The sequence below is a fragment of the Mobula birostris genome, chromosome 9, assembly GCF_030028105.1.
Source record: "Mobula birostris isolate sMobBir1 chromosome 9, sMobBir1.hap1, whole genome shotgun sequence".
NCBI lineage: Eukaryota > Metazoa > Chordata > Chondrichthyes > Myliobatiformes > Myliobatidae > Mobula > Mobula birostris.
The window spans coordinates 53,002,626-53,016,930 of record NC_092378.1 but is presented as its reverse complement, the minus strand read 5'-3'; the positions used below and the strand labels follow the sequence as shown (position 1 = coordinate 53,016,930).

Below are 14,305 nucleotides of genomic sequence, written 5' to 3'. Positions count from 1 at the left end.
CAGCAATGTGCTTAGGGCCTTGACTAAAGCTGCTTTCTGCTCAATGGATGGATGTCCCACTTTTTAAGTTAACACTGCTTTCGTTGTTCCTGATTTGTTAAATTGTAGCGTCCTACAATTTGAAGGAATTTTGGGGCTGAATGGCAAGTTTGGAGTTCCTGTGTACAAGCCCTCGTGTTAAAAGGTATTTCCAACATTAAAGTTCAGCAGCCTCTTCTATGACCTGGCTAGTTTCCTTTTAATATAGGAAATCAAAGTCACTTCCTCACTTGGAATCTCACTTTGGAAAATCACATGGTCGGCATTCCAAAACATTTGGCCAATGGAACCCACCCTATATTGAAGCAGCAAATCTGCAATCGTCATTAATATTCTACAGCAGGCTATTGGCTCTAACTATAGTGGATTTGGTTTCAGGTTTTGATCTGGTTCCAGATTCAAAGAAGGCTGGTTGTAATTCCAAAGTCTGTCACTCCAGAGCGAATTAAGAAAAACTTTCAGGTAAGTAAGATTTGAGGTGTTGTGTCCTGTACACTTCCTGGCCTGTTTCCTCTTTAACTTGTGTTGCAGTTCCCTGGAACACCTGCAATTACCCTTCTATTGCTGGGGACTTCTTGTGGTGTGCTGCTGTTTTGCCATTTTTCTTCCTTTTGGTATAACTGCTGGGTGAGTGTGGTTGTTTGAGTGCTGTTAAGTTAGCTAGTGCACGAGTATGCTGGTTAGAGAGGGAATGTATTCCAGCTGAACTGAGTAAATCAGTTTTTCCTATGGGTCACTCCATTGTTTTCAAGGTGTTCCTAGGTAGAGACGTTATCTGATAAGATGAGCATTTCTTAACTGCATGACCATAGGCTGATGGCCTATGCTTCCTGAATTTTTGCTTTTAAAGTCACCTCTTGTCCAGTACACCTCAGAAGATAAGTAGGGTTGTTCATTTGATTCTTAGATCTGCACTTTTTTGTGTGTTTAGATTAGCACTCAAACGCCATTCTCATTTTGGTGTGTGTGGGATGGGGAGGGGGGAATGAGAGAAAGCTTAAGTGAATAGGTTAAGTTGGGAGAGTTAAAGTGACTAAATTTTAGGCACTTTTGTGGTGGGTCCATAATTGGCTTCTGTGAAGTTCTACCTTTGAACTTGTTTGTAAACTACTATCCTGAGTTTTGTTAATTAGGATGACTGGCAGTCTCCATTGAAGAATTATGCTTGTCTGGGGTAGGTAATCCATTCTATGCTATTCTGGTATTTGAGAGGTAACATCTAGTTTTAATTTTGTAATTATGGTCTTAATGGCTATTTTCTAGAGCAAAATTTGCCACATGCCGTATCTAGGTCGCTATGTGCTGTATTGGGCCCTCGTGTGTGTTGTGTACACTGTTGCTTTGTAATAAACGCCCCAATTGTAGGTTTGTGCTTATTTCTATACCTTGTCAGAACTTTAATGTAGGGAAACTTTTAAATATGGCATCTGTTGAAGAGTTCATTAAAGCTCCTTCTCAGGAGCTGCTTAAGCAGTTTATAAAAGATCAACTTTTGCAGCTGGCCTCTGGTTACAAAATTGAGCTTACTAACACTGAAAATGGTTGAAAGGAGTGTAAAAATTGTCATCAGGTAAGTGTTGATAGACACTGGGGTTCTTGAAATTAGCTTCCCACCCCTGCCGGATGCCCAAACCTATTCCTTTGTCAGAGGCTGTCATTGAGTTGCGGCTAAACGAGATAGATAGTGCTGCAAGAAAAGCAATTAGTGGACAGGCACAAGGAACACCAAATGCATTTAGAACATGAACGTTTCCTTATGGAATTGTAGTTTAAGAAGTCTCCTAGATTAATCCTTCTGTATTTGATGTAGGTAGCCATTGTAAGGAAGTTCTACCATTTGCAGAGAAGGATGCCAAAATACTTCTCTCATTTTGAATGTGTGGCTACCACTTCAAAGTAGCCTAAACGTGGGTAAAGCCACGGAAGCCTACTCTGCTCCAAGCACTGAAAAGAGCTCAGATTATGATGGGGGTCAAAGTGGCTATCTTGAAATCTTATGAATTAGTTCCTGAGTCTTATCGGCAACACTTTATTAGCTATAGCAAGCTTGACAGGAAAACGTGTTGAGTTTGTCCTGGTGGGGAGGGGAGAGAGTCTGTTTGACCAGTGGTGTTTAATTTCTACTTGAGCTAAAGAACGACTTCGTCAGCTCACCATGCTTGAGGAGTTTAAGAGCCTGTCTGCCCGATGTTGTATCTGTCTGTTTAAATGAACAGAAGGCATCACTCCTTGAGCAAGCTGCCATATTGGAAGATGAGTATGTCTTGACCCACAAAGTCGGTGTTATCTGTAAACAGCATGCTGGGGAAAAAGGCCTATCCTATCAAATACCATCTTTAAAACCAGTACCCCACCTCACCCTTGACTAAGAATTTTACATCTGAGAAAGCTACATTCCACCGTGTTTCTACTGCAACAAGCCTGGTCATCTAATTACTGAATGCTCAGTGCTTAATAAAAATCAGAAATCTGTGAAGCCTGTAACTTTTGAGAAAACTGTAACAAATTCCTGTCTTCATTTGGTGACATCTCAAGCAAGGAATATGAGTTGGCTGGCTGGCTCTTCCTAATGGATATTTCATTTCTCCTGCCTCTGATCTTGAGTCAAAGCAACCCATTAAGATCTGGAGGAACAGAGCTTTTCAGTCTGATTCTCCACGATGTTTTGCCATTGAGTCTGCTTTGGGTTCAGAGACACTTGTGAAAGAGTTTGGTACAGGTTTTTTATCCATGTCTTTGCATAACTTTTGTCTCCACTCAGGTTCAGTTTCTGGTGAAGTTGTTGCCCTTTGTTCCCAGATACCAATTGAAGGCATGTCTTTCATTCTAGGGAACAACTTGGCGGGTAGTAGTGCTCCCTACTTCTGAAGTAACCTCTAATCCTGTGGTGCAGATCAGCTTGAGCTGACTATCCCAATACTTTCTTGTTTGTGTTACTACTTATTGCAATGTCTAAGAAAGATTAAAGCAAAGGCAAGAGCTCTGACAATCTCCCTATATTGCCCTCTGTGACACTTTGATGGCCTAAGGTGATGTAGATCTAACAGGGTTTGGCCACGAGTTTCCTCTTGTGAACAGCTAGTACTTGAACAGGAAAAGACCCTTCTGTCTCCTCTGGAGAGGTGGTCTCAGAGGAGACAATTTAGAGGCTTTGTGTGGTTATTAGCAATGGGTTGATAGTGAGAAAGAGGACTCCAAAAGTGTCCGTTCAGGACAATTTGAGTAGTGCCCTGATGTTTACCGATCGGACATAGTGCATTTGGCTCACAATCATAACCTCGCTGATTATTTGGGCACTAGGAAAACTCTTGTGCACTTGGACATTTCTTCTGGCCTGGTGTGAGGCCTGATGTAGCACAGTACCGTAAGTCATGCCAGGTGTGTCAGGTTGTTGGTAAGCTTAATCAGAAGATCCCTGTTGCTCCTCTACATCATATCCCTGCCACTGGGGTAGCTTTAAATTGCACCAGAGCAAACTTATTAAGGATGAGGTTATGTCCTGTACATTTCCTGGCCTGTGTATCTTCTTTAACCTGTGTTGCAGTTCTCTGGGACGCCTGCAATTAGCCTTCCATTGCCAGCACCAGCTGGGGACGGCTTTTAAAATGAGGCCACTCCCTCTCCCTCTCTCCCATTCTGCAGCCACATCACACATCACCCTTCTTCCCTTACCTTAACAAAAATCTTCTGTTTTCCTGTCGTGGCCCAACTCCTTTGTGTTACTTCCTGAGCCAAGGTTGTAAGAGGGGGTAGGAAGAGGAGATCAAAAGATGATGCATTGCACCAGCTCATACTTAATTTAGTGCTTATTAGTGCTTTTTTTTTAGGGGTGGGTGGGGGGGAAAAAACTAAATTTATGATAGTTAGCTTGAGGCTTCTGATTTGTCTGTGAAAGATCAAATGCTATAGTTACTTTTCAGCCCCTTGTTAAATCCCAGCTGAAAAGCTCATGGAAAGATTATTTCTACATGTCATGTATGTCATTTCACCAATCTTTCACTGTTTTAATTTCACCATCTAAATGTGTTTCTGCTGTTGCAGGTGTTTGATTTTCAGTTGAGTGATGAGGAAATGAAGAGTATTCTTTCATTCAACAGGAATTGGCGATGCTGTCCAATGGAATGGTGAGTTGTGTGCACGTGTCCATTCAGGCTGTGTAGCAGAAGCAAAAGCTGAGCATTGTTTTTCAAACATTACCACTTCTGCTATTTTTTTTCTTATGGTGGTCAAGCCATCGAGATCGAAGAGATGGAAATTTGCTGTTTTGAGCCTAGACTCAAATAAGTGTGCTTGACTCTGATCTGCCTGCCTGAACTAATCTATTTTGAAAGCCCGTTAATAAAAGCTGATTTGTCCCCAGTAGCACATTACATGAAGAAATAAAAGAGAAGTGTTTGCATTACTTTGGCCAAGAGTCCTTTACTGGTGCCAGGCTGACTGGGTAATATCGGTCCTTAAAATCTACCTGCGAATTCCGCTTATGTTCCTAGATCTTGAATCTTCTCTGTACTGATGTTTTTCCACATTCTCATTTTTCCTTAGTTTTTATTTTGGTTCATAAATTAGAGATTTTTTTATACCTGCTTTTTGGCTCTATTTTTGAAAGCTACTTTTCACATCTTGCTGTTCTCATGGAAAGCTTTGACCAATGAACGTCTAGAACTTCTGATGTGCATAATAGATTTTCCTGTAATTGATGTGCAGTCTACAAAACTCTGAAACCATAATCCCGGACACTGTAAATGGCTTTGACTATTCCACTTGTGAGTATGCTGCAATTCCATTTTGAATAATTGAACAGGCAATGTGTTCTGTCTTGAGTTACCAGACTGTTACTTTGCTTAACTATTTCTTAAGTGATGAACTAGAATAGTATTGAAAAGCTTCCCATTTTTCTAAATGAAATTACAGAAAACAAACAATCCAGCATTATTCAACCTGTTCTGAGTGCTTCGAATAATTTGATACTTCTGCATGTTCACTCTCTCCACATTTGAGGTTTCTTTTAAGACAAAGATGTCATGGGTTTGAAGTAACGCTGAGCAAGACGCTGAAGCTAGTGAAATTTGGTAGCAGGTGAAAGGAACTCAAGGAAAAATATGCACATTGTTAGATTAGATTAGATTTTGAGGACACGCAGTCCTCTTTTATTGTCATTTAGATAACCTTAAATTCAAGCAAGATGAAATGATGGGAAGAAATGAAACTATTATAACAGTAAAGGTTGTATATGATTTGTGCCTAGATGAAGGTTAGAGCAGATTAACTGAAATGTAAGCAGTTTCAAGTGATGTTTGAGGTTAAATGTGTAAGCTGCTTAAATCTAATCTTGATGAAATGTAGTTTGTGTACAGTGTTTATTTTGGTGAGAATAATGTTGGAAATTTAGGATTAAGTTTGACCCAGAGCTCAGTAATTAGCTGGACGGAAATTGTGCTCCTCCAGTACTTTGATTCAGTTCCATTCTCTACCATCTCAACCTTTCCATTATCTGCCAAAATTCATGTGGATGTGGAAACTGCTTCTGTTTGAGTTCCTCGTCATATCATCCAAAACATAATCGTATTTTAAAAAGGAGTTGATCTTCCATATAGGATTAAGAACTCCTGTCATGACTGGCAAGGCAAGAATAAAAACAAATGTGATTATTCCCACTGTTGAATAATCTTCATGTGATTTGATTTAAGCTCGCACCTTAAGAATAATTACATAAAAGGGACAGAAAAGCTGGCATCTCCTGCAACACGTATTTCATGAATGAAAGAATGGTGCGTCAACTGTTAACTATTTCCAGCACTTCTGTCCAATGTGGTTCTGGTACCACCATTTTAATCCTGTAATTGATGTGCAGTCTACAAAACTCTGAAACCATAATCCTGGACACTGTAAATTGTAAACTAGCAGTCATGATCTTTCTGAACAGTTACTGATTTATTGTGGATGTTGCTATCATTTATTGTATGTAATTGTCCTGAGAAGGTGGTTCTTGAACCACCACGAACTCCACAATTGCATGATTTTGACACCTAACTGAAAGTGATGTCTCCAGGATAAGATGGTAGTTGTGGAAGGGAGTTTGCAGATGATGGGCACGTGTGTTGTCAAAGTTCACCTAGATTACTGAAGTTACTTGTTTGAAAGGTCCTGATAAATAAACCTTAGTGCATTCAATGGATCTAGTTAATTTGCATAGCATCAATTGATGGGAGCTGTTAACAAAGGGATTTAGTTAAGATGAGTAATTTTTGTTCCTAATAATCATGAATGAGCTCATAATTCGGGCAAATGGAATATAAAAGCAAGGATGTAATACTGAGACTTTAAGACATTGGTGAGCCTCATTTGGAGTATTGCAAGCAGTTTTGGGCCCTATGTTCAAAGGATATTCACAAAAAATGATCTGAGGATTGAAAGGCTCAAGTGTTTGGCTCTGGGCCTGTACTCGAATTCAGAACAATCATGATCTCACTAAAACCTAATGAATGTTGAAAGGCCTTGATAGAGTGGATGTGGAGAAGATGTTTCCTACGGTAGAGTCTAAGACCAGATGACACGGCCTCTGAATATAGGGATGTCCATTTAGAACAGATGAGGAATTTCTTTAGTCGGGTAGTGGTGAATAGACAATAGATGTAGGAGTAGGCCATTCGGCCCTTCGAACCAGCACTGCCATTCACTGTGATCATGGCTGATCATCCATTATCAGTATCCAGTTCCTGCCTTATCCCCATAACCTTTGATTCCACTATCTTTAAGAGCTCTATCCATCTCTTTCTTGAAAGCATCCAGAGACTTGGCCTCCACAGCCTTCTGGGGCAGAGCATTCCATATATCCACCACTCTCTGGGTGAAAAAGTTTTTCCTCAACTCCGTTCTAAATGGCCTACCCCTAATTCTTAAACTGTGGCCTCTGATTCTGGACTCACCCATCGGCGGGAACATGCTTCCTGCCTGCAGCGTGTCCAATCCCTTAATATTATGTTTCAATAAGATCCCCTCTCAGCCTTCTAAATTCCAGAGTATACAAGCCCAGTCGCTCCAATTGTTCGACATATGACAGTCCCGCCATCCCGGGAATTAACCTTGTGAACCTACGCTGCACTCCCTCAATAGCAAGAATGTCCTTCCTCAAATTTGGAGACCAGAACTGCACACAATACTCCAGGTGTGGTCTCACCAGGGCCCTGTACAGCTGCAGAAGGACCTCTTTGCTCTTATACTCAATTCCCCTTGTTATGAAGGCCAGCATGCCATTAGCTTTTTTCACTGCCTGCTGTACTTGCATGCTTGCTTTCAGTGACTGATGTACAAGAACACCTAGATTTCGTTGTGCTTCCCCTTTTCCTAACTTGACTCCATTTAGATAACCTGCCTTCCCGTTCTTACCACCAAAGTGGATAACCTCACATTTATCCACATTAAACTGCATCCGCCATGCATCTGCCCACTCACCCAGCCTGTCCAAATCACCCTGCATTCTCATAACATCCTCCACACATTTCACACTGCCCCCCAGCTTTGTGTCATCGGTAGATTTGCTAATGTTATTTTTAATTCCCTCATCTAAATCATTAATATATATTGTAAACAGCTGCGGTCCCAGCATTGAACCCTGCAGTACCCCACTGGTCACCGCCTGCCATTCCGAAAGGGACCTGTTAATCGCTACTCTGTTTTCTGTTAACCAGCCAATTTTCAATCCATGTCAGTACTCTGCCCCCAATACTATGTGCCCTAATTTTGCCCACTAATCTCCTATGTGGGACTTTATCAAAGGCTTTCTGAAAGTCCAGGTACACTACATCCACTGGTTCTCCCTTGTCCATTTTCATAGTTACATCCTCAAAAAAAAAAAAAAAAAAATCAGTGAATCTATGGAATGTTTTGCTACAGGTGGTTGTGGAGGCCAAGTCACTAGGTATATTTATGGCAGAGGTAGATGAATTCTTGATTAGTCAAGACATGAAAGGATATAGGGTGAAGGCTGAGGGAAATGGATCGGCCTTGTTGAAATGGTGCAGCAGACTAGATGGGCCAAATGGCCCAATTCTGCTTCCATATTGATAGATAGATATACTTTAGTGATCCAGAGGGAAATTGGGTTTCATTACAGCTGCACCAACCAAAAACAGAGCATAAATATAGCAATACAAAAACCACAAACAATCAAACAACAAAATGCACACTATGCCAGATGGAAATAAGTCCAGGGCCAGCCTATTGGTCTTGTGATGTAAATAGAGAATGTTCTGTAGCATCCATAAATTGGCTTGTAACCTGGAAAGATATTGAGTTACAAGATGTTACTCTGTTGGAGGCTATCCAGCTTCTGACCTATATTTGCAGCTATACCTTCTAATGTTCTTGGTCCAGTCAAGTTCTGGGCCTCTGGACTGTAGAGAGGAAAGGCTGTTGATCAGTGAAAATTGCAGAAGTTTAAATCCCACAAGTCTGGTGATTACATAATTAGTTGTGAAAACACACATTTGTCTAAGTTGGCACTCCAGCTGGTGTTGTGGATATTGGGGATTTTTGCTTGGCTAGATGTCAAAGTACAGGAAGGTGTTTAGAAGGTAATGGCTCTATCTGAAGTGCACTTGATACCAAATTTGCCAGGCTGTAATTGCTTAGCTTAGTCTTGCTGATCTTGAATGAAGGAAGATTTCCTTTTTGCCCCCCTCAGCAGCCTGGGATACATTCTGTCAAGCCCTAAAGATTTAGCTGCCTTTAATTCCACCAAGATATACCTCCTTGCATTCTCCAACCACAATGCCCATCTCTACCTAGATTACTTACCTGTATTAATTGAAACATCACCTATATCTTCTGACTCCAAACCTATCTTGTCCCTATTCTTCCCTGATTATCCTCTTGCCTTTAGTTTTTAAATATTTTTCTTCAATTTTCCCCATATGATGCTCTTTCTCTCAGGTCTTCCTTAGTTCTCTAAGTATACTTTGTATATTTTCATAATTTTGAAGAGGTTCTCCAGTTTCAGCTCTCCATAGTTGCCAAGCTTAAACCTTAGTTCCATAATGCTCTTTGGAGAGAAAATTGCACCGTGGCCAAAAAGTGACTCTGAACTGACCAACTTGACTTAGTTTAGGCCATTTGAGGAATGACATTAAATGTCATTATTGCCAACAATGTATCCTAGGAATGAATGAATCAAGACCATCTCCAGCTCAGCCACCTAGGGCCTCACCAATGAGGGGGTGGGATGAAGAAAACAAGTTCAAATTGATGGTCATCTGACTATATATGTACAACCAAATGAAACAATGTTCCTTGGGACTGCAGAGCACCCACACATGTAACACACACAGCACAAACCAAAATATTGTACTATAAATAAGTTTAAAATATAGTAGTGAAGTGCAGCAAAAGTATGAGTGACGCCACCTCGGTGGTGGCAGAGTATTCATTAGACTCAGCCTGATGGAAGAAACTGTTACCCAGTCTGGCAGTCCTAGTCCTGATGCTTCTGTTCCTCTTCTAGTTGGTACTGAGTCAGAAATTGTTGGATGGGTGGTAGGGATGGATCCTCAATGCTTTAGGGTCCTTTGTCAGCAGCGCTCTTGGTAAATGTCAGAAGTGGGGATAAAGGAGACCCTGATCCTCTTTGAAGCAGAGTGGTGGTCACTATGGAAGAGGTAGCACGGCAAAGGTTAATTAATGTCCAAGCAAGGGTAGATTGCAGACGTCCAAAGAAAGAGAGCATAGCTTCTATTTGCCCAGCAGCAGAGTTGGAACTAAGGGAATATTTCAATGGAGCTTTGGTTAAGCCATTCTTTATTAATGTGGGTGACCTTGACTCCCCTGATGCCAAATTGTCCTGTCCAATTTTGCCTTCAAAAGTTGAAAAAGCTGTCATTTAACTAAAATGAGGCTTTTAGAGCAGTGAGTATTGCTTTTGAGGTTTCAAATCTTCGAAGGGTGAAACTTCTGTTTCCTAAGTTACTGATATTTGCAATTTTAGGATGAAAACAAAGAAACTGTTGTCAAAAGCTCGTTTCCTCCTTCTGTCCAATAATAGCTTCTTGCTGGAAGATTTGTACTAAATTGTGTACAAATTACATTTTCAACTACATTGAAGCTGCTTATTCAAGTGTAAATACCTCTAGCATCACCATATAACTTCTGATACCAAATTCTTGTACGTTTTGGCTTTTCTGTATCTGATTTGTCTTTTGAATTCAAGGTGCAATTTTCCTGATTCTGATTGAGCCTTGTGGATTTAATCTGATAATGACATGCAGTTGCTTGATCTTTTCAAGGATTTCAGGTTTCCTGGCCCCCATCATATTTTTTACTATGTATGTCCAGTCCCTATACACCTCCATCCCCGACCAGGAAGGCCTCAAAGCTCTTTTTTTCTTTCTGGACATCAGACCCGACCAGTTCCTCTCCACGATTCGCCTCTGCCTAGTGGAACTTTTCCTTCTAAGTAATTTCTCCTTTGGGTCCTCCGACTTCCTTCAAATAAAAAGGGTAGCCATGGCACTCACATGTGTCCCAGCTATGTTGCCTGTTGGCTACATGGAACAGTCTATGTTGCAAGCTTAGACTGGTGACTGTCCTGCACTTTTCCTATGCTGCATTAACAACTGCATTTGTGCTGCTTTCTACACCAGTGCTGAACTCGTCGGTTTCATGCACTTGGCATCCAACTTCTACCCGGCCCTCAAATTCACCTAGTCAATCTCCAACATTTCCCTTCCCTTTCTCTATCTACAGTGACAGCTTATCCACCAATATCTATTATAAACCAACAGACTCTTACAGCTACCTGGACCATATCTCTCCCCATCTTGCTACTTGTAAAAACGCCATCCCCCTTCTCTCAATCTCCCCCACATCTTTCAGGATGTGGCTTTTCATTCTAAAATGAAGGGTATGTCCTTTTTCCAAAAAAAAAGGCATCCCTTCCTCCATCAACGCTGACCTCAACCGCATCTCTTCCATTTCATGCGCATCAGCTCTAACCCCATCCTTACGCCACGCTACCAGGGATAGCATTCCTCTTTCCTCACATACCATCCCACCAGCCTGCGTGCCCAGCACATAATTTTCTGAAACCTCCCCCACCTCCAACTGGATCCTATCACCAAACACATCTCCTCCCACCCCCACTTCCTGCTTTCCGCAGGGATTGCTTCCTGTGCATTCCTTTGTCCCTTGTCCATTCGTCCCTCCCCACTGATCTCTCTCCTGGCACTTAGCCTTGCAAGCAGAACAAGTGCTTCACCTGCCCCTACACCACCTTACTCACTACCATTCAGGGTACTAAACAATACTTCCAGGTGAGGTGACACTTCACCTGTGAGTCTGTTGGGGTCATATACTGTGTTCCGTACGGCTGGTGTGGCCTCTTGTATATCTGTGAGACCTGATGTAGGTTGGGAGACTGCTTCACTGAGCATCTATGCTCTGTCTGCCACAACAAACGGGATCTCCCAGTAGCAACCCGTTTTAATTCCACTTCCAATTCCCATTGCAATATTTCCATCCATGGCCTCCTCCACTGTCAGGATAAGGCCACACTTGGGTTGGAGGAGCCTTGTATTCCATTTGGGTCGCCTCCAGCCTTATGGCATGAGCATAGATTTCTCAAACTTCTAGTAATGCCTCTACCCCCTCCTTCACCATTTCCCATTCCATTGCCGCCCTCTCATGTTATCATCTTACTTGCGCATCGCCTCCCTCTGGTGCGCCTCTTCCCTCCCCCGCCCCCATGGCCTTCTGTCTCTTTCACCAATGAACTTCCTAGCTCTTTGCTTCATCCCTCCCTCTCCAAGTTTCACCAATTGCCTGATGTTTCTCTCTCCCCTCTTCAGCTGGCCTGCTGAATTCCTCCAGCATTTTGTGTGTTACTTAAGTTTTCACCATCTGCAGACTTTCTCTTGCTTGTGACATGCAGTTGCTTGTCCATTTCATAATTTTTGCCTTTCACCTGCCACTTTGGCAACCAATCTTCCTTTCAGCCAAAAGTAAAATCAATGGAAAATGTGCAGAAGTACAAGCTCATTGTAGAGAAAAATGTCTCTGACTGAATTGCTGAGTATTTTTATATCCTTATCAAGCCCAATTTGTACACTTCCGGTCCCTTAAATGCTTCTGACCCAAATTTAACTAAAAATATGCTTGGAAATGTAGCAAAATTTTGATTTTAAAAAAATTGAGGAAATATGAGACTCTAAGCTGTTACCTTGAAATCCACAAAAGATCAGCTTTTAACGTAGCTTTTTGTAGAAAGGAATTGCAATTATGAAAGTATGCTGTACATGTTAATAGTTGTTAATTACATTCGAAATACAAGAGTACCAATCATTTGGAACAGTGCACATGTGCTTTACCTTGGAGTTTGTGGGTCTGGTTGGAGGAAGGGTGGGGCATTGGCCAGTGGGGTGTGCAGTGTGCTGGAGTTGGCTATCAGTAGTGCCTGGTTCTGAGGCAATGGAGTTGCAGTAAATGTCTGTGCAGAACACTAATCTGAATAATGTTTATGGCTAAAGTATAAAACTTAATAAAATTGCAGGCAAGTTATCTTGGCATGTGTTGGTGTTTATATGCCTGCCTTTAAAGTGGGATCTCTAACTTTTTTTTTCTTTTTAGGTGTGTTAACCACAAGGACTATCCTTTTTGAGATTATGAACTAACTGCTTCAAATGGAACAAGCTATCTGAAAATTAATAGCTCTCCTATCTGTAGACCTGGAACAGCAGAATTAATGTGATATTTTGAAGAATAAGGTCTTTAACTACGGTGATGTGCTTTAGCAGTGTAACTTTCTGATTGCATCAATGATATGAATAAACATTCACAAGAATTTGCCACTCTTGCTGCGATGCCTCTATTTTCTTTCTGTGCAAATCCAGAAACAATTTTCTGTTCTTGGCTTCAGAAAATTTGCCTTTACCTAATTACTAAAAGTCTGATTGCAGGAAAAATATTTTCACAGGATTTATGAAACCAATTTACAGTAGACAAATTTATAATTCTGAAGTCCAAATCTTCAGTATCACCTTGCAACATGATAGTTCTGTTTAGTGTTACATTTTAAAGGTTGTAGTAATCCCAGAATAACTTCATGTAACTACTTGTTTCTTCAGAGCTGGTTCCATTTGGTCACAGAGCTTGAAACTGCTAAATTGCTCACTGAAAGGAATATAAGTTTGACATGAGACACATACCTTTGAATGTGTGCAACTTAGCAATTGAAACTATCAAAAATTCCAGTAATAGATTATGCTTTTTGTCCATTGACAATTTTTCACTCAAAACATTTGCTAGGAGTTTATCCCATTTCACAATTTCAGAAAATGCTGTACATGAGTTCTGTAACGAGCTAGCATTATGTTGGTGCATTACCACAGTGATAATCCAGAGGCCTGTGCTGATATTAATAAATAAAACTTCACCAAACTGGTAAAATTGAATAAAGCGAAGAAACATCATGCCATTACTGCAGATTATAATCACTGGGTTTTCCAGAGGGATGTAGAAGTTAAATTCTAATTTCCTGTTTGAAGGAAATCTGATGACCTTCCACAGGGTTGGCTAATGCAGCATCATGGTCTGAACAATGCAGATGACTGTTAATAACCTGTGAAATGGTCTCTCTGAAAGCTGGAAAGACAAAGTCACACTCAGCACAGTCAGCTTTGTATGCACCTGCCCTACATGAGGAAGCAAGTTTAATATGGAGGAGTAACTAAGTATGATCTCTAGAAAGCCATCTCACGGATAAAGTAGCAATTCCAGTCTCAACTCTAATCAATGAATGATGCTCAACTGTTGTGGCCAGGCTTGAATGCCATGACCTCTTAAAGTAAAATGAAGTGACATAGGTGACAATAGGACTTGGTTTCTGTGTTGGGACTGCTTTTTTACATTGTATGTCAATAACTTGGGTAATAGAATGCATAGCTTTGTGTCCCAAGTTTGTGGACGATACAGGGATGGGTGGAGGGGCAAGTAGGATTGAGAAAGTAGAGAAAAGAGAATGGGTGAAGAAGTGGCAGGTGGAATAGTGTTGGAAAGTATATGGTCTGCACTGTGGTAGAAGAAATAAAAGGGTTATCTAAATGGAGAGAGAATTCAGAAATTTGAGGTGCAAAGGGGCTTGGGTGTCTTCGCACAGGAGTAATAAAAATGATTCTGGGATTGAAAAGTTTGTGATATGAGGAGCATTTGATGGTTCTGGGCCTGTACTCATTGGAATTCAGAAGAATGATGGATAACATAATTGAAACCTATTGTATGT

General features: G+C 41.1%; 1 protein-coding gene across 1 annotated transcript in view; it reads left to right on the top strand.

Moving 5' to 3' along the window:
- Window positions 1-12,875, top strand: part of LOC140202755 (aldo-keto reductase family 1 member B1-like) — a 29,021-nt gene extending 16,146 nt beyond the window's left edge. Inside the window, exons 8-10 of the mRNA XM_072268050.1 lie at window positions 418-501; window positions 4,081-4,163; window positions 12,655-12,875. Of these exons, the coding sequence (XP_072124151.1) occupies window positions 418-501; window positions 4,081-4,163; window positions 12,655-12,685 (198 nt within the window). The 3' untranslated portion in view covers window positions 12,686-12,875. The remainder of the gene's footprint in view (window positions 1-417; window positions 502-4,080; window positions 4,164-12,654) is intronic.
- Window positions 12,876-14,305: the final 1,430 nt, after the last annotated feature.